Genomic DNA, 27183 nt, shown 5'->3' on the forward strand with positions numbered 1-27183 from the left:
CCTCATTTGTGAGCTGGAAACAGCCTGGAGCCCCTTTGTTTGGCTCATGATTCCAAATAGGAGGACGAAATTGCAGGTTTTTGTTGAATGCAGAAAGAGTTGTGGCCCCTAGGATGGGGCTTACCATCAGTCTGGAAATTGCTGTTTTCAGTAATTTTATGAGGAATTTAGAAAAGATTTTCTCCCCTCCACTGTAGTTCTTTTTGAAAACAAAACCTCTTTTAGAACACTAAGCAGGAAAAACCAATTCAAGGTAAGGCTAAGAGCTTGTGGGTGTTCAGGGCACAGGGCTGAGTGGTAGTTTACTCATACAAAAATTCACCTTTCATTATTGCACCTCTCCTTCAGAGACAGCTGACCACAGTGATGGTCTCACTATTTTACTTTGTAATTTACAGATTCCTTTCACTTCATTTATGAAAATCACCATGTGTCCAAGTAGACCATCTTGTATGCAGCATCATAACAAATAGATACAATTATGAATCTTTAAATGTATCTAGGTGAATTCTGATGATTTTTTTTAAACATTGAAACTTCTACACTTGAACATTATTTTGCTGAATGAGATGACTCATTATGCTTGGGGGAAAAAAAAAAGATCCTGCAATTTTGTTTTATTTTTCTGTTATTAAGAAAATACCATGCTTCAAGCAGATGAAGGACAGCAAAATTTGCAAATGCATTATTAGTGGAGAGTGTAGCAAAGGGAAGTGCATCACAATTGCCTAGAAATGTGTGAGTGTGTTTTAGCACCCACTTTTTTTTTTTTTTAATGAAAACAACCAAACCCCCCAAAAGGTATCTATTTAGAGGAAAAAGTAGAGCTGTGGTTTGTAGAAGACAAGCCTGGAAACACCAGTGTCTTCAATCCAGTGCTTCCATATCTGTGACCCCTGTTTGCTCTGTGGACTGACCTTGTACAGACTGCTCTGCTGGGTCATCCACATATTCTGCAGCTTTTGGTGGGTTTTTCGTGGGTACTGGCATATTCCCAAGGAAAGTGGACATGTTTTGTGTGGGTATTGGCACGTTTTCAGGGGTTGCTGGCATGGTTTCGACAGGCTTTGGCATTGGCATGGTTTCAATAGGTTTTGGCACTGGCATACTTTCAATAGGTTTTGGCACTGGCATGCTCTTGGGAGGTACTGGCACACTTTCTAGGGGTGTTGTCACCCTTTCTGGGAGTTCAAGCATGCTTTGGGTGGGCTTTGGCACATTCTCAGTAGGTGTTGTCATATCTTCAGTGGGGACTGGCGTGCTCTCAGTGGGTCCTGGCACATGTTCAGTGAGTGTTGGTGTGCTTGTGCTGGGCTGCTCACAGTGATTCCTGGCCTCTGCCTGTGGGGTGAGAGGAGAGGGGAGCTCTGACTCCAGGGCAGCATTACATGTTTGAGCATCACAGGTCTCTGGATTACTTCTGTTGCTTGGGAGGGACTCCTCTGCCTTGTGGGACACTCTGAAAGCTTCAGCCAGTTCCTTCAGCATGGTCTCATCACTAGCATGCAGCTCAATGCTTTCCTGCTCAGAAGAGGAAGGGCTTGCATCAGCATCATCTTCTTCTAAGATGCCATTTCCATTCACTTCTTCAGGGAACTGTGCTTGCTTTATTTTTTGGTACAATTCATTCCTCTCTTCCTGCAAAGCCCGGCAAAGGTTCTCTAGCCTCTGGATTTTCAGCACAAAACACTCATATTCCTTGGTCCTCATGGCTTTCTATGGTAAAAGATACCAGACAAAGGTTCAGACTGAGTTTTGATGCATGCAGTATTCATTAGTGGAACTGTCAATTAGGAAAAAATTGAGATCTAGGCAGCCCTCGCAGGCCTCTACCAGGTAGCTGGCTTGTAACCTACTGCTCTGCAATAACTATGGTCTTCTGTACTGAAGCTCCAAGAGGAAATTCACCTCTGTTAATGCAGCATATTAGCATTATCTATACAGATTCAGACCAATTTCACTCAAAAATACTTGCAGGAATACCTGCTGATGATCTGTAGAGATGGAAAAACATAGTGAATATCCATGTAGATAACGATCCAAAAGCCTAGCCAGACTTCTGGTGGGCTTGGGTGTGAATTTGGGGGGAAACAAGCTGTACTGTATTGTTTTATGTTTTGATTCTAGGTTCTGTGAGAGCAACCTGAATTGGAACATTTCCTTGCTTCTACACCCAGTGATACAAAAACCTGTAGAAACAGCAATAGCACAGAGCTACAAAGCTAACCAAAAAGACCTGCTCCAAGGTCAGTGTAAGTTTGGGGTGAAACTTCAGGACCCTCTTACCTTATTTGAATGAGTTCCAACATGCTTATGCATTTTCTCTGCAATGCCCCCGTGACAGTGTGTTTGAAACTATGGTGAGCCACAGTACTTGCCTTTGGCTCTTAAGAGTTTGCCTACACAGGAAGTTAACAAAAGATGTGAATTTAAAGTTCATTAGCTAGAGCACATTAATTCCCTGGGTGGATGTTCTAATGCAGAAAGAAAGTAGTGTGAAGTGAACTAATGCCAATTTGCTTCTATGTGACAGCATTAGCAATCACACATTTTTAGAGCGCTTAAAATTCAGTTACATAATTCAGTTTCTTGTGGACGATATCTCTGCACAATCTAAAAGCCACAGCAGTTGAGATTTTTTTTTCTTTAATTAAGGCATCTAATTTTCAAGGTAGCTTGGGAAAAAAGAACAAATATTTCATTGAATTCTGGTGGGTTTGGGTCTTCTCACCTCCTGGTTAAAGCTTTATGTGGAGAAATAGGTGCATCCTGAGAAGAAAAAATCTGCTCACCTCTTCAATCATGTCCAGTAATGCTCTGTTACAGTTCTCAAATCTGGATTTCCATGTAGCAGTATCCTTCTCCAATTTCTTCATTTTCTTTGTCATCTATATAAGCAGGAGGAAAAACTGAATCACAACAGGAATTCCATGCTGCAGATGAAATTAGGGCAGCCCTTTTATTCAGGTCTTCGTGCTCATAACTCTGCTACCAGTAGCTGTAGTGATTGTGCTAAGTAATAACTTAATGTTAAGGGATTGATTTAGTTTTAAGTAGCTGCCACATAAGTTTCAGCCTCTGATCTGTAGTCCTAAAGTAGGACCAGTTGATTATGTGGTGTGGCAGTTTTAGGCCATGCCTAGGAAAATTTTTCACAGATTGAGTAGAAAAGTGGTAGGATGTAAATAAATTATCATTGGATGTAAAAGGGAAAATAATGATAAGGTCTAAATAACTCCATTGGTCTGATATTTAACATAAAGTTAGTTGTGTAAACTAACTGTTTCCTCTTTTTGGTTTCTTCACTCTAGCAGACACTAGCTGGTGCTTTTGCTTGGCTGTTGCTGACCTTAGCTGCATTCTTTGTTGTGGCTAAGTACTAATAAGCTACTCTCTGCTTTTCTCCTTTCTTCTTTTGTCCCATGTACAGGGTGGAAGGTGGGGAAGAGGAGGAAGCTGTTGGTAACCCCCTGGTTTTGTCCAGGGGTCCTTGTGTTGTTCATAAATTGTAAATATATGTAAGTATTGTATACTTTGTACATATTCATTGCATTTCATATTTCTAGATTGTAGTTGTACTTGTAAACATAGCTTCATTTGCTTTCAACTGAGCCGGTCTGGCAATTTTCTGTTGGGGGATAATTTCAACCCACCACATGTGGTTAAAAGTGTAGTAGCTAGCTCCAGAGCACAAATGATCACAAAACCAAAAGGCAAAAAAAAAAGGGCAGCATTATTCTGATTGACTCTTCACCAGACCACAGTGTTAGATTGCTGGGAAGTTAAAGAAGGGCTTGTACCTTCTGAGCCAGCAATGCCAAGGAAGTTCCCTTTGGATTAGTCACCTCTATACTACCTCCCAACCACACCACTTGCCCAATAACACCATCTTTCCCTTTGGTTTTCTGCAAACTGAGTTCTCTGTGAAGATCATCGGAGGATGCCTGAATCAGGGTTTTGGGCCTGGGTAGCAGAGCAGAACATTATTTATTAAGTAGGTACAATATCTGAATGTATTTGGTTTTGATTCCCTTTCAGTACCCCAGCTGCAAGGAAACAATCACTTGGGCTCCGTGGTAGGAAGGTGTTGTTGGGTTTCATCTCTGCCTACACACTCCAGTGGAAAGACCATGTAGCCTGAGCCAACCTTTCTGTGTCATTTTCAGTCACCCAGGAGGCTGTAGGCACTGCTGGAGACATGGGCTGGGAAATGCAGCTCAGGACTACCCCTTTGGTGTCTCTGAGGGGCCTGCATGTGACCACCACATTGGGTTTGGGTACATTGATTATTCTTCCAGTCAGTTTTGATTTTAGCTTAAAGGGAAAAGGAAATGTCCAGCTTGCAGTGCTGAAGTCTATGCTGGTGTCAGCCACGGCTGAGTATGTCACAGATCTTATTTGGATGTTGATGAGATTGTTCTCCAAAATGTGCACAAATGGTCCCATCCCAATAAAATGATTGCAGTGAGTCGTGTGAAAATACAAAAGGGAAGTCTCAAATACAGAGTTTGGGTATGACCTGCTACTCACTTTCTCCATCTCCTGTTTGAATGTGGCAAACACTTCATTGCTTTTGGTTAAAGTTTTCTGAAATTCTTCAAACCTTTCTGAGTACAGAGTGATCTGCATTAAGAGAAAAACCACAGTGATTTCAGAGTCTCCAGGCTAGTTGGTAGAAGATAATAAGTATTGTGTTTGGACATGGAAATCAGCTCCTGTTTGGAGACCATGAGGCACAAACATCAGGGAACTGAAATTCTCCATCTTTTTAAGGTTGCAAAATGTTGTGATTCCTCTCCTGCAGAAAGGCAAACATGGAAAAACATGGAAAAGACCCAAGCCTATGATTTTAGAAAGACCTGCAAATTTTGGATCCTCCTGAATGTTGCAGCTATGTTGTCTCTACACAGGGTGCCCATGAGTAAAAGAATTCCCTAGAAGTAGAGGTTTCTGAAAACGTTTACCTTGATAACTGTGTGGAGACTTCAAGAGGACAGCATTAAAGCCTGTAAGATTTCCAGTCTCTGCCTTTCCTTACAAGCCCTGTATACTTTTCTGTGTACAACTGTGGCTGACATCTATAGGAAAGACCATCTAGGATGACCTACAGAGTGAAAAACGATAATGTGATCCCCAGGCCATCTCCATGGGCAGGGAATAACCTGAGCTGGTCTGTCTACTGATGGGCCAGACAGCAGGATTAGCTCAAGGAGGTGAGAGCCCATGTGGTTCAAAGCTATGCTTCAGTAATAAGCCCTGCTTTACCATGCAGACATCACCAAACTCCAACTTTAACCTGAAGATGTAAGCTCTGGCAGGCTTTTGGAGGGTCACTTAGTACGGTCTGGCTGCCCATCTTTTTACATTCCTTCTTGATTAACCAACAAGCCACGTTTGGAGCCAGATGCTACCCTGACTACACTGCTTCTGATGTCCAAGCAAGCTGGGAAGAGGCTCCATCATGCTGCTGCCACAGCTTACCCTGTTCCATCCTTCCAATCCTCAAGTGCTGGCTCAGGCTGTGGCCAGGAGTTGCACCAGACAGCACCTGATGCACTTCACTGGATTCCACCATTGGAGTGTTGCTGCTCCCTTCCTATGTTATCTGTCATATGGGATAGTCCCACCTTTCACTTCAAATTGCTGTAATTCTGCACTGGATTTCTTCAAGCTGCATCTCTGGCACCATGGCTTGAACAAGCTGAGAGGGCATCTTGTCAGTTTTTTTTTTGTAGCCTGCTTGGGACTGCTGCTATGGGCAAGGCCAGCAAAGGCAGATAAAATAATCCCCTGCCAACCTCTTCTGCCAGTTTCACTTCACTTCATGAAGCAAAGCGACAGAAAGATCTGATGCAATGTGCCACCATTTGAGACTATTAGGGCTCCACATTTTGCTATCAGTTTAGACCTGGTACCCATTGAAAGTTCACCTGTGTTTTGTCAGTAAATCATATTTGTATATCTAAAATCTGTGGATGTTTTTGGAAAAAAAAAAAGCTTTAAATATCTGGTGTTAGTTTTTCTGTAAGATTTTAATGTCTTCTACTTTTTCTGTTTTGGTTGTGGGTTTGTGGGAGTTTTGTTTCATGTGTTTTGTTTTAGTTTTAGTTTTGTTGTTTGCAGTTTTTGTTTGTTTGTTTTGTTTTGTTTTGTTTTGTTTTTGTTTTACTAGATCCAGCACTTTCAGAGCTCCAGAATCCTGCAGGATGCTATAGAGATAAAGCACAATTATCTCCTCTTTGAAGAAGAAGGTCAGATCAAACTCACCCACTTCCTTCTGGTGCCAAAGCACCCCTAGCAGTGTTTGATTGATTGAATATTTTATCTGTCCAGACTGACAGCACTTGCTAGAAAAAGGGATTTGGTGTCATCTACAATGGCTGAGGCAAGGTGGGTGCAGAGCAATGAGAAGTTAAAGCACAGCTTATAGTATCCAGGCATCTGGCTGGAGGTGAGCTGCCCTCTCCACACCAGTGCAGAGATGACCAAATTATTAGCTGGGAGCTTTTCTTTTGTGGGGTGCTGGCCAACACACCCTGCCTTGATGCTGCTCTTCAGTTACTGAGGAAAAGATTTAGCTAATGTTGCTAATAGTGGGGTGGGTTTAGTTCTGATTTTGAAATCAGATATCATTTTGTTATGTTTCACATACATTCTGGCTAGATGCTATGATGCCTCTCCTCGTGGCCATAACTGGCAGCGTAGTATGGATGTGCCCAAGCTAAGTTTAAGCTAACTAGTAGGGTCTCAGTAGCTGTGAGTATGGCACTGGCTGCAGCCCTTCCATGCCAAGCTGGGTGAAGGCATGGGAGGTTAATCCTTCAGATGGAAGGAAGCAGGGTGTCACTTCCTCACTATTAGCAGGCAGTGAGGGCTATATTACAGCTTTGTCTTATCTTATTGACCAGTATCTTCTCATCACTACCATACAGCTGTTCATCTCTTAATATCTATTTGTTGTTTTGCACTGTTTGCATCAAGGAATGTTTTATGCTCTTTCTGTTCTGTGCTTGAACAACACCTTTGACAATGGTTCACGAGGGAGACCCTTCAGTGCTGCCATAGTGGAAATTATTATGAAGTTGATAATAATGTTCTCGTTCCTACTAATTCCAAATGGAGACTGCTGTGTAAATGACAGAGCTCTCACACTTGAGCACAACACCTAGCTGCATGTTTCATTTCAGGAGGGGAATCACTTAGGTTTTTTCCACACAAGTCTGCAAGGGGCATGCATATTGTCAATGTCTTTGCAGACTTGTTTTACTGGATTTTCCTAAAAACAGTTTTACAGTTTCAAATGTATGCTTAATGTATTCTAGCTTTTATCAATACCTTCAGTTTCATTAAACTGGCTACAGAGTTCTGGCAGCATACAAAACTCTTTCTAGTTAAACATAAAAGTTTAATTAAAACCACTCAGAGAAAATTGGGAGCAGGTTTGCAGTTGGGAGAGAGTCAGCTGGAGGCCTTCAAGGTTTGATTGCAGAATCTGTCAAACTGGTGACAACAGCAGTTTATGTGATAACCTTCAGCGTGTTACCAGCTTATCTTAGCCTTTGAAAAACATGTAAAGGACCAATATCCCTCTTGACATGTTTCCAGGTTATCAGTTTAATGCTAACCTTTCTTGGATGCTCAAGAAGTAGGAATTAGACAACTTGCAAGAGCAGAGCTTGAGCAACTTAGCCAGTATGATTAACTGTGAGCAAGGGCTAGGAGGGGGCTTCCTGACAGGTGAGGAGATGGGCAACTGCAAAGGGGCTTAAAGACTGACACCACTACTCTACCCCACCCACCCCAAAGCTCTGCTGAGAGGGATCTTTCTCACAGACACATCAAAGATAAACCTACATGACTATTTCTATAAGCCTGGGAAAATCTGGGTGCAGTCTTTTTTTGATGTGGAAGTCCAGCATGTTATTCATATTCAAGGTCGATTATAGCATTGCTCTAGAAGTGTAGTATATACTGCTTGTTTCTTGGATTTAGTGCATTTCACTCCAGCCTTACTCTTAGCGTAGTTTTAGCAGGTATTTTTATTTTACTGAATCGTTCACTGAAATCCTTTGTATAAGCCCTTCTCAGGCAGAATTCCTGCTAAAATTAATGAAAATGCTGCTTTCGCACCCTAGACCAGAAAAGCACATGAACAGCTCCAGTTTGGAAGACACATTTAATGATACATATGTACTCCAGTACCTTGCTGGATTAGGGAGCTGCCTGAATGTAGTTAAAGTGAATAACCAAGCCAAGGCACACACACCTTTGTGTGACTAAGTACTGCAAATACTCCTAACACCATAAAATGGTTTGGCTTGGAAAGGTCCTTTAAAGATCATTTAGTACAACCCCCTCACCTTAGGCAAGGACAGCTTTCACTAGATCAGGTCACTCAAAGCTCTGTCCATCCTGACCTTGAATACTTGCAGGGATAGGGCATCCACAACTTCCCTGGACAACCTGTTCCCGTGTCTCACCACCTCATAGTAAATAATATCTTCCTTATATCTAATATAAATCTACCCTCTTTTAGTTTAAAAACATTACCCCTTCTCTTATCACTACAGGCCCTGGTAAAAAGTCTCTCTCCATCTTTATTATAAGCCCCTTTAAATATTGAAAGGTTCCAACAAGGTCTCCCCAGAGCCTTCCCTTCTCCAGACTAAACCCTCATGATTTGTAGTATGGACATTACCTTATGGCTGGCTTGAAAATAACCTGTTTTCTTTGCAACAGTCTATGAGATGTAGAATGGGGTTGGAAGGAATACATAGAAAGTAGTTTGGATACTTTACCTGGAATGTGCCGCATGGGTTAAAAACTGGGAAACAAAGGCACACCATGCAATCACCTCTCCTACGTCACCTGTGCCTGTAGGACAGTCTCTTGCTCCTTTAACATTTTGGCCTGGAGCTTCCATTCAGCAGCTTGGTTCAGGAGCTGTGTTTTGGGCAACAGAGAGAAAATTGTTAGGTCCCTAGCTTATCAGTTGGAAATCCTTGTCCTCCAGCTACCTATGCTTAAGCCAGCTCTACCTTGATGAGGAGTGATGTGGCTTTCAGATGAAGGTAGTTAGAGGAATTAGCCAAGACAGAGTATTTAGTGCTTCCCTGAGACATGGGACATGGGACAGAGCATTTGGTTTCCATAGACATATTTGAATAGGAGTTCAACACCTACTCAGAATAAAGTCTGCAGTACAGTGGGCTCTAAAGAGTGTGGTATTTAACCCTATCTTCACCAGACTTCTAGACAGTGGATACTTCCTGGCACATTCATTTCAGCACAACTCTGGCTGCATTCCTGCTCTCCAGTGAATGGCAAACTCCCTTTTGCATTAATGCTCTGGACTTAGCATACAGGTATGGTCACAGTCAGATATGCCTCAAAAACTCTGCAGACCTTCAGAAAGGGAATGCATAGTAAATGTCATACGTTTACTAGTGTCTCTTATCTTGGGGCTCCATTTGCATTGATGTGCCATCAGTGGAGAGTCCCAGCTCAGGGTGATAAACACCTCATTTAGATCAAGGAACCAGTTCAGGAAGAACTTGACTGCAGCTTCATCTTTGGCTGCTCCTGGGAAGATGTGATGCCCTGCTTCAAGGCATTTGGCAAAAGGAAACTCTCATGTGCAGGCTGCAGATGAGAATTGATTGAAGCTGAATGAATTGTGGGAATGAGGTGTATATAGACCTTTCCAGGCTGCACTTCTATGTCAGCATTTCCAAAGTACATAGTCATATTCTAGCAATTGTTTAATCTGAAAGTGGGGAACATCTACTGAAGCGTTAAAGAGATGTGCCTATTGCCTCCCAAACATTTATAAAGCATTTTACTGATTAGGCCACATGTATTTTAGAAAAAGAATGCTAATGATACCATGAGAAATAAGATTTAAACAAGTTAGTTTGCCACAAGACTTTCTTCTGTCTAAAATGGTGCAGCTGGGCTCTGAAAATACACTAAAAATAGAAGTACCGTGTAAGTCAGTAGATGCTACTCTCACATTGGAAGTGAAAGGTGATAGAACTACATGCAAAAATTGTTTGATCCCTATTAAAAGCTTTTATTCTAATAATTTTGTTGAAAATAACAGATGTAAGCCACGTGAATGCCACCTGCCAAAAGATCTGAGGATGTACCTTGCAAATGCTGACTTAACAACATAATGAATTCCCTCCTTGTGTCTAGCTATCTGCGGCATAAAGACTATCTGAATTAGGCTTCTTGTGCCTATTATATATAAATATACACTAGCTCTAGAGAAATATTTCTTCCATCATTCTGGCCTTTTGATTGTGACCCTCTGAATTTATTACTGTCTACTACTTTGTAGATAGGAATGTTTTATAGCTCAAGTATGCATTGCATGCAGAAATACCACATTTCTATCTGCCTCTTAATATTTCTTTTAAGAATTTAATTTCCTATTTGGTTCAATAAGTCAAATTCTTGAATTTAGATCTTGTTGACTAGAATTTCAAATAGCATAACAAGTAAAAAGATATGGTACGAGCAAGCCTAACTTAAATGAGCCTCACTTCATGCATTTCTTTTCTTGGAGAGGGATATGTTTTACACACACAAAAACAATTACACTTTTTAAAAAGTCTGAATGAAATCTGGGTTTTTAATATCTACTTGTTTGTATTTGAGATTCTTATTTTTTTTAAGGGTGTCTGCTTTGAATGATTTAATGAAAAGTGTTTTGAAAAACTTCAGAGCTAACTAGCCTCTAGGCCAGTAGTTACTTCCAAGAACTGGACTTTTATCTTGTATTGCTTACATCTCAGCTAGAGTCACTTTCATACCCAGTGTGTCTGGGATAATGTAAAGCTCCCACCTCCTGCACCATACTTCTCCAGAGCTCAAGAGATGCACAGGGAAGACAAAGAAATGTTGATTCTTTTGCCTGTTAATGAAGTCCCTCTTCTCTCCTATTCACCCACATAGCTTCAGCAGCTAGTGAAAATCCAAGAGTTAATAAACTCTTCTGTAATGGAAGCAAGCCACAGAGAGGCTTGCTTAAATTGGCAGGTGCTCATACGCAGCCTGAGGTCATCTGCAAACACCAAGCTGGGAGAAATGAATCAGGAGAACTGACACATTTATTAATAGGCTATGAAGTGGTAACAAGGAGGCTGAAGTATAAAGAAACGAATAAATATTGCATGTGGTGTTTACAAAGCATCACTTCACTGAAGTGTGGTGGTGTTATGCTGTATTATTAGAGCTGTGATAGCTGCTGGAGGCTCAGACAGTCACATCATGCTCAGGACTGAAAAAAACCCCAGCAGTCCACAGAAGGTACATTCCCAATTAATGACATGGATCTAGGGACTGGCTTAATGAAAATTAAGCTTCTTTTTTTTGCTGCCAGAAACTGCAAATTCCAATTATGTAGAAAACTGATCAATACCATCCAGTCATATACTTGAAAGCCACAAAGGGTTTAAATTGCAATTAAGTGCACATCAAAGTTTGTATTACAAGTACTAAAAACGTCTGATATAGGCAGGAAATCCAAGTAACACTGACCAGCTATGCAAAGATAATTGAATCTTTAAGTAAAGTTGACTCTTTGGAAAGGCCACACAGTATGCACCATTGCTCCTTATATAGAGAATCAGAATTCTTAGTTGCACATGTTAAGGGAATTGTGCAAGCAAGGAGGTGACCTGCCTATTGAGATGTGATGTACAGAGACTGCAGGAGGGGACATCTCTCTTTGTCTGAGGTAAAGAAGTTTTGTGTGGGGGTAAAGATTTTTACACAGAAGAACTGCATTAGGAAGACATTAAGGTGAGCCTTCAAGAAGTAATCAAATAGAAGAATAATAACAAATTTTTGAAAATTCATTTAAAGACATTTTCAAAATCCTGCAGTGAAAGTCATGCACGGGGATGTAAACAAATGGTATGGAGAGAATTCATATATAGTTCTGAAAGCCTTTCCCTCAAATGAGGGGATGCTGAGATGCAGTAAGGCTCTGACTTTGCACATTACTGAGCTGGAGGAAGATAGAGCTAAAGAAGAGGATTCCATCAAACTCACTTTGATTTCATACATACATATATACACATTACTCCCACAGACACTAGCACAATAGCTAGGTGGGTAGGACTAAGCACTCAGTAATAGGATTGAGGTGGGAGACAAGTGTAGGCCAGCTCTCTGGGTGCTGGGCTACCTGTGCTGAATCATGACATGCTAATCATGCCTCCTTTCGTGGCTTTTGGCCAGTCACCCTAAATCTACCTTGCTCTGAGGTATAGCCATACATCACCAGCCTGTCTCAAAGGCAAGGTTTTTAGGCATTAGTTTGGACAGTGTGAAGAATATTCTTTGTACATGCTGCATATCATTATACACCCACTACTTAAAGGCTTTGTAGCTCATTTTCGAACCTGTTATTTTATAGGTACTAAGTCATGCTTATGGAAAAGCCAGAAAGAAAATCTCCCACTTCCCTTCCCTTCCCACTTCCTTTCACTGCTTCAAAAGAAAAAAATAACAAACCTATGCATATGAGTTCTGGATAAAATGCAAAACTAAGGTTTGGCTAGAAACCAGGATAGTCACAAGTAACAGGCAGCCCCAAAACTCATGTTCTGTGAGGCACAGCAAGAAAGGTCATCGATATAAGGCTGTATATATCACTTTCCTCCACAGAGCCAATGTCCTCTCTTTAATGTTTGTTTTTTTAACCCCAGTATCTGAAATCTGGTACTTGGTAGCAAAACTCCCAGTGCCTGCAGTAAAGTGAGCCCAAATGTGCTTTGTCATTGTAAAGGACTTCTTGGAAGTGTTACCTGAGGTTTCAGTCTGCCAAGCATCAACTGCTATGAATGAAATTTTGAGGTCTGGCTTTGCACAGGCCCTACAATGATAGGGAGGACTCAGCTGGACTACAAATTGCCATGCAGTGACATGCAGATATGCATTCAGAGAAGCTCCAGCTCCTCTTCCCCCTCAGTCTTCAGCTGGGATTAAAGCTGAGCAGGAATGGCTGTCCCAGATGCAAGATCAGTGCAGAGAAAGGATAAATGCTCTTAAGGACGACATTTGGTAAGAGGTGTTTGTTGTGTTTCCCTTGTGCTCTGCCTATACACAGGGCGCAGAGCCTGCATTTTCATCCATATTTTATCTTTTCGCCATGCTGGTGCTAATGTATCTCTTTCCAAGTACAGGAGAAGATAAATGTTGTCTCATTAGAGCTCTCTCATGCTGCTATGGAGTTAGCTGGGAAACTGGTGAGAAGCAAAGCTTTCTTCTAGATGACAGGAGCCGGTTGCACTCCTTGAGGAGTCTCAGCTGCTGCAACCAGTGAGAAGAGGGACAAGGTGCCAATGTTGATATTGTAGATATTAAGATGGATGTGAAAACCCCAAGCATCATGAGAAAATCAATTTTGGTCTGATGGAGCTGCAATATGTGTGAGGCCAGGGAGAGGTGACCTCCTCTCATCCTGGTCATGCCTTCAGAGAACATCCAGCCTGGAGCTGCTCTTCCATGTCTTCCTGCTAGAGGTGTTCTCTCTACCAGGTAGGGAAGCTGCTAAATGTACCCAGACTCTTACTGCCTGGAAGAGGCACTGGCAATGTTGGGAGGGGAACCTCTACAAAAGAGAAGGGTATGTTATAGCAAACAGCTCCTGAGACCTCAAATGGCAAAACCAGACCCACTGAAAGACATCTTAGGAGGCTCAGAGGAAACACTGGCCTTCAACTATCTCACTTCCATCTCATGTCCTTGTTCTCCACTCTGATTGTTTAAATGTGCTCATGTGGGAAGATGGTATATGAAATATCAGAGAACAAATATATTAGTGAAATAGCATACAGAGCTCATTTTGGCCTAAAGTTAGACAAAAGACAGATTAGAAGGCTATGTACGTATTCCTTTTCTTTCTGATGTCGCTCCTCAGCTTCCTTCATCAGTTCCCGAGACTGCTCCAACTTGGCATCCACCAGCTTCTGTTGAAGTTCTCTGTGCTTAAATATTTTATCAAGGTGCTGTAAGAAAAAAAAAATCTGCTGAATGTGCAGGCTTAATTATGTACACAGACCTTCATGCTCATGCATGTACAGCTACCTACTGGAACCCTCCTAAGACAAAAATATTGCAAAACAGGAAGACTCTCAAGCAATTGCAATTACTGAAAAAACTACAGCACTGATAAGAACATACTGTGCCAGACTTTTCAGGGGAAGGGAAACCTGTTTACGTTATCTATTTTGATCTGTTGTAGAAAAAAAAATTAAAAAAGCCTTAGCATCTTTGCCAGTTTGATGATTGACATAGTGACATGGTCTAGTCGATATGGTTTTTAGGTCATAGGCTGGACTTCAACGCAGAATCACAGAATCACAGGAACATTCAGGTTGGAAAAGACCCTCAGGATCACCAAGTCCAACCGATAACCCTACTCTACATAGCTCACCCCTAAACCATATCCCCAAGCACCACATCCAAACCACCTTTAAACACATCCAGGGATGGCAACTCAACCACCTCCCTGGGCAGCCCATTCCAATGCCTGACCACTCTTTCCGTGAAAAACTTCTTCCTAATGTCCGGTCTAAACCTACCCAGTCATGGCTTGAGGCCATTCCCTCTTTTTCTATCACTAATTACCTGTGAGAGGAGACCAGCACCAGCCTCTCCACAATGTCCTTTCAGGTAGTTGTAGAGAGCAATGAGGTCTCCCCTCAGCCTCCTCTTCTCCAAACTAAATAGCCCAAGCTCCCAAATAGCCCCAGCTCCCTCAGTCGTTCCTCATAAGATTTATTCTGCAGACCCCAGAGATCTATTCCAGCCTCAATAATTCTGTGATTCTGTGAAGTCATGAATATAATCCAACAGAACTAAAGACCAAATAATTGCTCATCAAGAATATATACGCAAGGGACATGCCTTTTTAGAGCTACTAAGTGGCTAGTTGCTCTAAGCCACTGTGTGGGTAAATGCATAAAGACACATTGCGCCTGCAGTGCTTGAGAGCATGCAAACAGCTCATGCTGTCCTCTCTGTAAATACAAGCCCTGGACATCTCTTGTGTTCTGGCTGCACATGCACAGCACAGGCTTGGAGGGCCTGGGTCTGGCACATGAATGGGGATGTGGAGAAGATCAGATCAGATGAACCAGGGGCCTCCTCTTGGCCTGTAAAACATCTGGATCCACGGTGACCTTCAGGAAGTAAATGTCGCTGATAGATATCTTCACTCTTGCTTCATTTAGATAAACTTAACTGGAGCAAATATTCTGAGTGCATCCCCCTGCTTTACATTTTGTTCTCATTGAAACCACAAGACAGGAATGAGCATTTGCCTCATTCATCATAAGACTTCATACATGATGCAACAGATTTGGAAATGCATGTATTGTGTTGGGCATTCCAGATTGTAAGGACAGATTACTTACGTTTTATTCAGTATGATAATGTCTGGCTGCACTGAGGCTCACAGTAAATGTATTTAGAAACAATAAAAAGACTCATGGTATTGGTTAGCATTTGCCATAAAATAAAATAAAAAGGTAGTTTGGTATTTTATTGGAGGGGTTTTTTAGTATCAAAGAAGGAGTAATTTCCCATCTGTCTATTATCTAGAGCTTATGGTGAACATTGTGCCTGCAAGGAGGAATCTGTTCTACAGGATAGGGCCTCTATCTGTCTTTTTAATTTTCTGCTTTTGGGGAAGGGTCAAAGCCTTTACACTAGAGCCCTTCTCAGCAACCTGTGTCTGGAGGAAACAAAAGTGTACTTGGCATCACCCAGCAGAGCAGGTTGTCCAAAAAGATGAGACTTTGGTTGATGCTCAGTGGGGACTTGACAGAAATTAGGAAAGAGGTGCTGGGCGAGGTCCCCATGGATTTGTGGGAGAGCTATAAGTGGGCTGGGGCACAGCTTATCAGGCAGCTCACACAACTTGCTGCTTGAGTGCTTTTGCCCCTCTTCCCACAGCAGCAAGGCTGTGTGGATGCCACAAGCAGGGTGCTGGCCCACACAGCTCCTTGCAGGAGCCTGGCAGGCTTGCTGCATGCTAAATCCTGTTCAGAGAGCTAAGTGTGGCAGGGGCTACCTTCACTTCCTCCATGTGACACTGATATGACAGCCAGCAGGGAGGGCAAGGCTTTCTGCTTCCCCGCAAGGAAGCTGGGTTTGCTGCCTGTCCCCATGGGCAGCCAGGGTGGTGATCTCACCTCTTCTCGCAGTTCATACTGGTCAATGATGCTTTTCAGCTTCTCTGCCAGCTCTGTGTTCTCCTGGCAAAGCTTCATGTTCCTCTCACTTTGCTGCTCGATCTGAGCCTGGATTTCACTCAGTGTGCCCTGGAAATGATTAGTTATTTCTTTCCTCTTCTCATCTTCCTCCCGTGCCCGCTGAATTGTTTCCTCCTGTTGTTAAATGGGAGAGAACGCAGGCATATAACTAAGATGCGTAATAAGAAGTTCCAGAAAGATACTGTTTCAGAGTAGCATAAGGCTTTCTTTTGAAGGATTATACATGTTTGCATTCCTCTTTGGAGATTTTGTTGCTTTCATCTGCTTGAGCATTAGACATGATTCTAAATTTACAGAGCAAATTACACAGCAGCCTTGAAAAAAAATTCGGAAACTAAGAATTTGCATTTATAAAGATGGATGTAGAGCAGAGCTTCAGATCAAAGCAAGCAACATACATGCGTGTCTTGATTCATGATACGGCAGCACAGCTTTTGCTTTGGAAGAAGATATTTAGTGGAAGTAGTAAAAAGCTCTTTTATTAAATTCTTTTTGATTGACTTTAAAAAACCCACCCTTTAAAATGTCTCCTTTAACTAGAAAACCTCATATGGAGTTTATGGGGGTTGGGATTTTCAGTTTTTTACATAAACCCATCACTTTCTACAAAATCCTTCTCAATTCCTCGATTTTCCTTCCCTAAATTTTTAACTGACACCAACATTCAAGCTCACTTATTATGTACTGAAATCAAGGAAGGCTTGTAGGCCGTTTCTTACAGAATCAAAGCAAAGAATCTGAATTTTGCCTGGAGAAGGATTAATGGATTTAAGGCTTTTTTTTTTTTTTTTTTCCCAGTTATTGAAATTCTGCTTTGGATTTGTTTATATAAAACACCATGCAGAAAAAAAATCCAGAGTCATTGCTTTAGATTCAGAAATATGAACTATTTTTATTCCCTACTTCTTTGCTTCCAGGGCAGTCTGCCATTCTGGGGCATGTAATTCTGCTGTGCTCTGGCTAGGACCATATCTGCTTTAGTTACAAACCACGCAAGAACTATGTTAAGAACCTACTCCGTGGCATACAAATGGCATAGCCTAATAGCTGAAACCTTTTTCAGCTAACATAGTAATTTACATAAAAATCTCTGATAACTCTGCATATGGATATTTTCTATGAATATACTTGAATAAAGCCTTAGCTGACTCTAATGAGGTATAATTTATATCAGAAATGTGACACAGAAGGTGTTGATACAGGTTCTACTCTTAAAGTAAGATGAATACCAAACGACCCAATTTCTACTTAACATGCACAACATGAGCCTGATCTTGCACAACCACTGCTCAAGGTCTGTTCTTTTGCTGAGTGGGGAGTGACAGAGATGACAATGTCTTGATTGAGGAGAGGAAGGTATTGGAAGCCATTAGTGCCAACAGTACTGTAGTGCACAGAAACCACCATGCAGCACTGATGTGCTCTGCAGTTTACACGTGAACACGTGTGTGTACTCACAGAGCGAACCAAAGTACGAGCCCATGAGGACTCTGAAGGGGAACAAAGAATTACAGTTGGAGCTGGGCAAATTACTTGGGAGGGGTGCTGGTTCAACATTTGGGTTGGAAAATGGGCACATGAAAAATTTGCATCAAGATAAAAGAGAAGGTCTCTAATTACATTGGTTTTGGGTTGTTTTGTTATTTTTTTTTTCAATTGTTGAGAATGATTTTGAGATAGCCTGCAACATTTTGCTTGCCCAGAAATTGAGCTGCTTGCTGCTTGTAGTTAGTTTTTGTTAAACTCTTTTTACTACAATATTGAAGAAGAAATGTTATTCCAAAGTAGAGGTAAAAATGCTACTCTGAAGGTGTTTCAAATTCACTGCTTTAGCATTTCCAAAATGAAACCTTTTTTTGTTTGTTTTTAAGAGGGAATGTTTGCAAAAAAGGTGATCCTTTTTATTGTTGTTCAAAACTTTGCCAAATTTAACTTGAATTCCTCGGTAGTTTCAGTCAAGTCAGTTTCTAAAGAAACTACTCATGCCTCTTAGTCCTCCATTGTATAGGTGCAACCCTGAGCAAGGAAAAGAGTGACCAGGTGCTTTCACTTTCGGAAGTCAGAGTGCATGTTGGAGACCTATTTCTATGGCTTCCAAACATCCTTCCTGAAAAACTCTTTATTGTATCAGTGTACCAATGGTGCTATAACACATCACTGCTGTGATTGAAAGCTCTCTGGAGCAATAAATTCAGATGAGCATAAAACAAAAAAATGATGGATTGTGGGCATGTCACACGGAAAAGTTCTGTTGCAAGGTGAAATGAGACATCTTGAGAGTGGCAATCATGCAAATGAAAAAGAAAAAAAAACAACAAAAAAACCCCAACAACCCAATATCATGTGTTACTCAGAGGATTTTATTTCCTGCTCTTCCTCCGTCTATCATCTGAGGTAGAATAATTATACAGAGCACAGAGACAATACAAAGATTCATGGTTAAGGACAGTGAGCCAGAAAACATTTAATTGCAGGCACTGTATTTCTATTGACCTTTCTGCTTCAGAGAAAAAAGGTATTTGAGGAGGCTATTTGCTGCCAGGGCGCTGGGGTGGGTCCCAGAGAACTCCTCAGAATCACTCATAAAATGGCAGGGATTTGTTAAATCCTTGAGATCCCAGTTACAGATTAAGGGTGGGTGTGGGTGAGAGGAGCTGGGTGAGCAGAAAGGTGATTGTGTCTCTACAGCACTATGCAAAAACCTGCAGGCATTACCTCTTCCCTGCACCAAAGCACAAATCCCTCTGTGCCTCAGTGCTCTGCATGCCATGTAGCTGGCTGCAGTGCTGCCAATGCCCAGCTGATGCTAGGCTGGTGCCCAGACCCTAGGGAAGTACAGTTTTAATCTTGGAGGCTTCTAGGTGCTACTGGTAATACCATGGGAAGCATGGTGGGTCTTCACAAGCTTTAAAAGCATATGGTTGAGGCTGCACCTGCAACGGAGCCAGGGATGGGGCTGGAGACTCATGGTGCCATCAGTAAAGCCCTATGTCTCTGCCAGCTTTATTCTGGGGCTGTGGGGTCAACTCCCCTTTACCTATCTCACCTGGGCAGGCAGTCTGTCAATCTCCAAATCACTGGCATCAACCATGTTTTATCATCAAAAGGCTAGAACCCTAACTCTTTTCTTATACCTGGCTCCATAACCTGGGAAAATATTTTTCCCAATAGGTTCCTTAGTCCTTCCCATCTTAAGACCCCATAGCGTACAGTAAGATTCCTAAGTGTTCCCCAAAATCAAAGACTGACTTCTGTTTTTTGTACTGCTGTTGCAGCTGGAGTAGTTAGTTGTGTGGAGTCCAGAGTTCCTGGCTTGCCTGGTTGTAGGAAGTAGAGCAGAGGGTGATTGAGTTGTCAGCATCATAGCATGCAAAACACACTTGGCCTTGTCAGCCACTTCACTCTGTGCTTATTCTTTTACTATGTTCAAATTAAGTGCTCCCTTTCGGTAGGAAAAATAAAGCATTGTAAATTTTTTTAGATTTCCAGTTGTGGAAGACTAAAGCTCCATTTCCTCTGCCCTTTCTTAATCTTTGTTCTCCGTGTAGAATCACAGAGTCATGAACGTTGTAAAACACCTCCAAGGTTGTCAAGTCCAGCTGTTAACCTAATATTGCCACATCCACCACTAAACCATGTCCCTAAACTGCATCTACCCCATCAAAGATATTTTCTTGTGTCCTACTGCAAAACTGCTGTCACTCTTGTGTTTAACTGTTAAAAATCATAAAACACGTTGAGTAAAGCCTTCAAAATTAAGACAAGGATATTTTGCAGTTTAGGATTTATCACTAGAATGTGAGATAATTTGCAAAGGGAAGTGCAGGATCATCTCTAGTCCTCATGCCTCACCGGGGCAACTCAAGAAGACTGTTGGTCTGATGAAGTCTTATCAGGTAAGACATCACTCCTCATTTTCAGTGAACCACCTTCATTCCTAAACACTGCAGTATGAGCCACTGTGGAGATGGGCCCATAAGGAGCCCAAACTCAAAGCCAGTAACTTTTGTGACATTTGATGAAAGTCATTGCTTAATGCCTGGTAGCAGGAAGGACAAGGGACCTAAGATGTTCATATCACTGTAAGATGCTAAGTAGCCACCAAACTGTCAGATAATTAGCAGAACATGAACAGCATGCAGAGAAATTAATTGTTTGTCTTAGCACAGCTACTCTCTGTTGCAGTGCGAATGCATTTCTTGGAGGGAGAACTAAATGCCTTTTTTTCTGCTGTGAAGTGTAGCTGCAAGGAAATAATCTGAATTGCTGGACTGTTGGAAAGCCAGATACTGAGGATGGTATCTAATAGTAATCAGAAATTTTTCTTCTCTCATCTGTCCTGTGGATTTTCAGCACAGCTCCATATTGCATATGCATCACCACTTGGCTACACCAATCTCCAGCTAATGGGAATTCCACACACCAGATGAGCAAAGATGATATTTACATGACGTGATGTGCATATAATGTACCACATGGCAAGTCAGAGTTACTTCATGATCTGGACAGGCTAAGGTTCCCCTTTGCTACTGAAATGACACAATCTCCTACAGTTTTTATTTTCCACTGTTTTGGAACATAATCAGATGTGTTCATCCCAAGTGCTGAAAAAGTTATGAATCAGCTCCTCTGCCCTGCCAAAACCAAAATAAAAACTACTTAAGCAGGAGATTTGAAAAATAACACTGATGGATTCTCCTGCTTTGGGTTCTCTCAGAACAGTCATAAGTGAATCAAAATTGCACTCATTTAAATAAACAGAAGATAAGACTCTGCACATTCACAGACCTCCAGGAGCTAAAGCTTAAAGGAAAATATTGCAAGAATTATGTTAAAAATCTTAGAGAAACAAAACTGGATGAAGATATTAAATGCCTTTGTTTATTAACTTAATCCTGATTCATTCTGCAAGTGTATGTTGTCTTACTGTTTTATTTAACTTTAGGGATTTTTTTTTTTAATCCGAAAGCACAGGAACCAGAGGAAAGCAAGTATTCTGGATTTTTCAAAAGGTCTCCAAATCCATAGAAAGAAGTGGCCAGAATTTGAACACTTCTTCCTACTACAAGATCAGCTCAGGTACCTTTCCTGACTCTTTCTCCAGGCTCTTTCTCATTTAAAAATCAGAAATCATTCAGAAATTGGTAAGTTTACTTAAAGGATCTAGTCCCAAAATAAAACAGTTCAATGACTGGAAAGATACTGGAAAGACACTTTCTTAAATGTAAAGATGAAATGTGTAATGAAGTATTTATATGCATAGGGAAAGGAAGAATCATGCTTTCCAGTAGTGAGATTAGCAAGCATATGTTAGCTGGGAAACTGTGTGAGGAATTCAACAAAGCCTGTTCCAAATGTGCTTTACAAACATAATTAGTTTTTCTCTATACCCCAGTTTCCACTGATTTGTTCCACGGATATGATTTGTGTATTTTAGAAATCTCAGGCAAGTCTATGCAAAGCACTGTACACCTAACTCTTAAATCACTTCAAAACTGGCTCATATTTCTATTCGAAGGTTTTGCCCAAAGACAGCCTGGTAAATCAGTGTGGCTCAATACCGAGGTATAGCTCAAAGTCTGGTGTGAATGATAGGCACATATTTTATTGGCACTACCTGTTCTGCAGTATTACAACAGAGCACACACAACTTTGCTTCTAGTTTTCCCATGATCTGTCAAACTGCTTTTGTCTTTTTGCTAGCACACTGTTTGAATGTACCTGTGGCTGTTTCTGCTCCCAGCTATGTTCTTACTAATGTACAATGGAAGTCAGGTCTAGACCCTGAAGGACACTCCTGAGCTGATGGAAATGAAGGAAAATCCATTACAGCTAATAGAGGTTATATCAGGTAAAATTCTTGCTGCTGACAATTCATATGTGTAATTCTATACATACATATACGTAAAGAAGGATTTTGAATAGATCAAAGCAGAGGCTTTTTGCATGATAATAACATCATCATCACTAACATGAACTCAAAGGAAAAGGAAAATCACAACAGAAATATGCTTCTTGAACCTAAAATTTTTCAAGAAGCCTAATCATATTATAAATTTCACATTTAAAAGGCATGATGCACCAAGCACTAGGCAGACATGGTATATAGATACTAACCTCCTGACACTCCTTTAAAATTTCCTTTTTGAATTGATTCTCATAATCCAAATGACTTCCACATTGGTATTCTTCCTGTTTTGAGGATTGATGTCCTAAGGCAAATGTCGTGATTCACTAACTCTCACAGATCACTTGAAAATGCCCAAGTGCTCAGATTCCATGAAAACACCCACTAGCTTTCCAGAGGCTGCTGAAGCAAAGCTAGCAGTCCTATAGTTCTGTCCATGCACATCTGTTAGCACCTGCAGTCTCAGGGACCTGGTCTGTGAGTACCACTGGTCTGCTCTGCACTGGGCTCCCTGAGAGTGCAAAGAGGACTTACAGATAATGTGGGAAAACTCAATATCCAAGAGTTCTTGGAAATTTCCTAATGAGAAATAAAGGGGTCTTGGTGTAAATGGGCCTCGAGATTAGAGCCTATATATATGTGTGTGTGTGTGTGTGATAGATTGCATGTGCAGATGTGAACATCTCTTTGATTTGGTACTAGAGCAAGACAGCATCTTCTTCCCCCACTGCCAGGTACCTTGGTAAGGCCACCACTCACCTTCAGGTTTTTGTTGTGCCTCTGGAGCTCCCGGCACAGGCTCTCAAGCTTGCTGCGGGCAAGGATGGCTCTGCTGTGTTCACTCTGCAGCTGGTCCTTCTCCTTGGTGATCTGGGCCTGCCTTTTCTGCAGGTATTTGAGCTTTTTCTGCTCAGCACGATGCTCTTCAAGCTGGGTGAGGAACAGGGGATAAAAATGAAAAAAAGATGGGCAGGAAAGTAAAGAAAATGAGCTATTTTAGTATTGGGAAAGTCTTCACACTTTGTCAACCTCTTAGGAAACATTTGCTATGTGAGTGCTAAAGGGAGAGGAGTGTGCGACTTGGAGAGATTCCCAAGCCTGCTTGCTGCAACAGTCCCAAGTGTGCTGCAGCGTGGGAGGGTGAACATAATTTTTAATACTTTTGTCACACTATTTCAGCTCTTCCTTCTTTGGTTTGAATTCCTTTGCAGGGCAGCTGTGAGGTTTTCATTTTTGCTTCAACGTTAGGAACTGGAGCAGTGGGTAGTGCTTTATGCAGTGAGATTTCTCTAGATCATGAGATAACACAATAGTTGTTCATTCTGTTTTGAAGATTCCTGAAAAAGAAGAGGCTTCCTAGATACCCAGGAACCTGCTGGAAAAAACAACAGCAAAAGAGATGCTGGAGACCAGGGATGCCACCTGTGTAGGGGCATTGCTAATGATGGACATTAATCTAACAGGAATAATAGGAAAGTGCTCCCCAAAGCATTCAGCCTGATCAGGCTCGGTCCTCCATTTGCTGCTTCCTAACATTTTCAACTAAGCCCTGTGTTATTTTAATTTTGATTAAACTACAAATACATTATTTAAAGCAATACCCATATACAGAGGTATGCAATACTCCTTCTAGGAGGTGAAGGCTGCAGCCTAGACACTAGTTCCTGGTATGGATCAGTTTGGTAGATTCACCTTTAAGTACAAATATTTTGCCTCATCAACTTTTTAACCCAGAATCTGGCTTTTCTCCCTCAGTTTTTACCTTTTTTTTTTGTTTTCCCCTACTTCTCATGCATAATTGATTATTTGACCCTGACAATCATTTTGGGATATACTTATGGATTCACAGACACTACTTCATGAGGTTTGACCATGCTGCATGGCATATGGTCTTTATAACTTCCTATATAGACAGTGTGCACAGAAAAGAACCAGTGCTCTACTAACCAGCTCAGCATACTTCTTAAATAGCAGGTCCAGCTTCTCCTCTGGAGTGTTCAGTTTGTTCAAGCTTTGCATCAGTAGGGTGGCTTCCTTCCCTTAAAAAGACAAAAAAAAAAAAAAAAAAAAAAAGCAGCAGAGATTTGATGGTAGTGGTAGTTTGTAGCAGATAGTAGTTTGATGCATGGATCTGCAAAATTTCAGGGAGAAATGAGGCATTTTAGAAGGAAGGGAATAATTTTTACTATTAATTGATGGGTTTTCCTTCTTCCCATAAGAACAAAAATGCTTGCATTTTCTTCCATTTCAGACCTCATTAATATGCTGTTTTCTAGCAAAAACATTGGCTGTGAAACACTTTTGTCCTCTATAATTTGATTTTCATTTAGTGGTTTTACAGCATGACTGGGTCATATGTATGGCACACTTAACTGAAACAGGATGGAAAGGGCCTAGACCCTAAAGGCTCAGAAACTAGATCTCTTTGCAGGTGAAACCCAAACAAAGCTGGTGTACTCAGCTCCTGTGCTGCTCAACCCCCACAAGACATAAGGAAGATTATATTAAGTACAGAGACTATGGTGTGGATGGAAACAATCAGAGAGCAGCAGGTACTGCCAGCCACTTTTGGGCTACTTGATTGTGGTGTAAATCAGTTCCCTGACTTGGTGAAGAGAGTAGGGCTGGCAGACAGTCTAATAACTATCTGGGCATACATAGCTAAATCACTGCATAGCCATTTATGAATTGCTTCTCTTCTGATGCTTTGCATTCATTCCAGCCACGAGTATGAGCTGGAGCTTGAACACTGCTTGTTCTTCAAATACAAAATGCCTCTGGAGATAAGGATGGCTGTGGAGCCAGGGGCTCAGCTGTGCACTTCCAAATGCTTCTCTTTCCCAAGGCTGTGAGAGCAAATTTGATTTCTGCTTTAGGCTGTACTTTTTCTGCTTCAAGTCTAATGCGGTCCAGTATTGCCTATGGAGAAAATCCACAATTTCACACTCAGTTCTCTGTACAGCACCTGTATAAATAAGTTGAAGAGAGATAAAATCAAACCCTGGAGTGAAAATTATTGCAAGTACAGTTGGAGAACTGTACTTTGGTAGTGTTTTTTCTGATCTTGGAGAGGTACCAATGGCTATACCAAAGCCAAGGCAATAGATACTGAGGAACTTTTTCTCCTGGATGTTGAAGAAATTTTGAGAAGAAAATCCCTGCTCTGTCCTGTGCTTAGTTCCTTTTCTATAAGAACATCCTGCATTAATTTTTCTATAGGCTTGGTCGAGGGTTGGGTTTCAGTTGTCATGCAAAGGAGAGGCATGAAGGACGGCGGGAGTAAAAAACAGAAAGGGAAATAAATTACACGTTTGCTAGATTGGGATGTAACTACATTGCTCTCTAGTGGCAGCCCAGAAGAAGCAACATATTTCACAAAAGCTCGCCGAGACTTCCTTCTAGCTCAGCCAACCGAGCCCTGTCGTGACCAAGGTGCTCTCTAAGCGCTGTGCTCAGAGACAATAAGCATATTGGTTTATTTCATACAGTCCGTGACGAGTCCAGGGATTGGATAGGTGAAAAATAACCTGGACATGACAGTGAGTTTGTTCTACAGAATGCCATGCCACATATAGCACCATCAGCATTGTTATGACCAGTGAAAAGTCATAGCAAAGGATGCATGGGTAGGCAAAAATCACAGAATCAACCAGGTTAGAAGAGCCCACCAGGATCATCAAGTCCAACCGATTAACCAACCCTAACTAATCAGCTAGACCATGGCACTAAGTGCCTCATCCAGTCTCTTCTTAAACACCTCCAGGGGCGTTGACCCCACCACCTCCCAGCCCATTCCAATGGGCAATCACTCTTTCTGTGAAGAACTTCTTTCTAAGATCAAGCCTAAACTTCCCCTTGCACGGCCTGAGACTGTGTCCTCTTGTCATGTTGCTGGTTGCACTGTTGCACAAAGGAGAGGCCAGGTTTCCTTTGGTCTAAGAAGCAATTTTGTGTTACAGCTTTGGCTAACTAGTTTGGGTGACCTAATAGGACGTCAGAATGATGTGATATCATCCTATGATTTTTGCCTTTTTACATGTAGTAATGGGTAATTACTGATGGGTAATTACTGAAACAGTTATTAGAGAAAAGTTCCACTGTAATTTTCAGTAATAACTAGAGGTCCCTATCACTCATGGCAGAGGCTTAACATGGGAAAGAGCAAGGACAACAGAAATTTTAGTTATGTTTGCAGAAGAGCTGTGTAAATGCATAAGTACTTGCCTAGCCCTTTCAGGATTTTCTTCTCCAGCTTTTGCTCCTTGCTGCCACTGGGCTCCTTCACTCTGGAAGCATCCCCAGGAGCCAGCTTCTCTTTCTCAGTCTCTTCATTTGCATCTTCATACTCTGCATCCTCCATGCTGCCTGGCTCTCCCTTATCAGGTCTGTTGATTCCTGTAGTAGCACTTTCCTTCTCCACCAGGCTCGTGGCAGACCCATAGGTTTTAATAATGTCCTCCAGCTGCCGGCTCAGCTCTTCTGAGATGTCACACACAGCTGCTTCGGGCTGGGCACTTGGCTGCTCCATGGGGGCTGCGACAGTGGGCTGGGAGCCGGGGGCAGATTTGTCCCCACTCTGCCCCTGCATGTCCTGTCCAGCTGAAGTGGGAGACTGGTCATTCTCCATGCTTGGTGCAGTACCTGACAGCAAACAAATGGAGGGTTAATTTAAAAGTACACAAAATTTGTCTTCTAACTGTTCCAAAAACTTGGCCAGCATGTGAAGTGATTTTGTGTGGAATTTGAGATGGCAGCTCATCAGTCGGCTCTGGCTTGATAAATACGTCACACTAAAATGAACAACCAAGGTGATTTGGCTGCAGGGAGGAAAGCAAATTATACATTTTCCAAAAGGAAAAGCCTGCCCAGACCCAGTACTTAAAAATCAAAGCCTCTTATTCCCATTGCTAGTGAGATAACACATGAAATGACGCCCAAGAAATTGATACCATTTCGTTCCCTGAACACACTATTTACAAAACA

The 27183-nt window shown here is 41.7% G+C and overlaps 1 protein-coding gene across 1 annotated transcript; it reads right to left on the minus strand.

Annotated features, from left to right (window-relative positions):
* Positions 1-867: 867 nt before the first annotated feature.
* TXLNB (taxilin beta) lies at positions 868-26827 on the minus strand. The gene is made up of 9 exons (XM_054397819.1): positions 26425-26827; positions 24148-24239; positions 22960-23130; positions 16212-16406; positions 13902-14021; positions 8869-8943; positions 4531-4623; positions 2793-2888; positions 868-1716 (listed from the first exon to the last, which is right to left on the minus strand). Exons 1-9 carry the CDS (start codon positions 26825-26827, stop codon positions 868-870), a joined length of 2094 nt encoding a protein of 697 aa, XP_054253794.1.
* Between the last annotated feature and the right edge of the window lie 356 nt (positions 26828-27183).

Source organism: Indicator indicator, chromosome 2, assembly GCF_027791375.1.
Source record: "Indicator indicator isolate 239-I01 chromosome 2, UM_Iind_1.1, whole genome shotgun sequence".
NCBI classification, from domain to species: Eukaryota; Metazoa; Chordata; class Aves; order Piciformes; family Indicatoridae; genus Indicator; species Indicator indicator.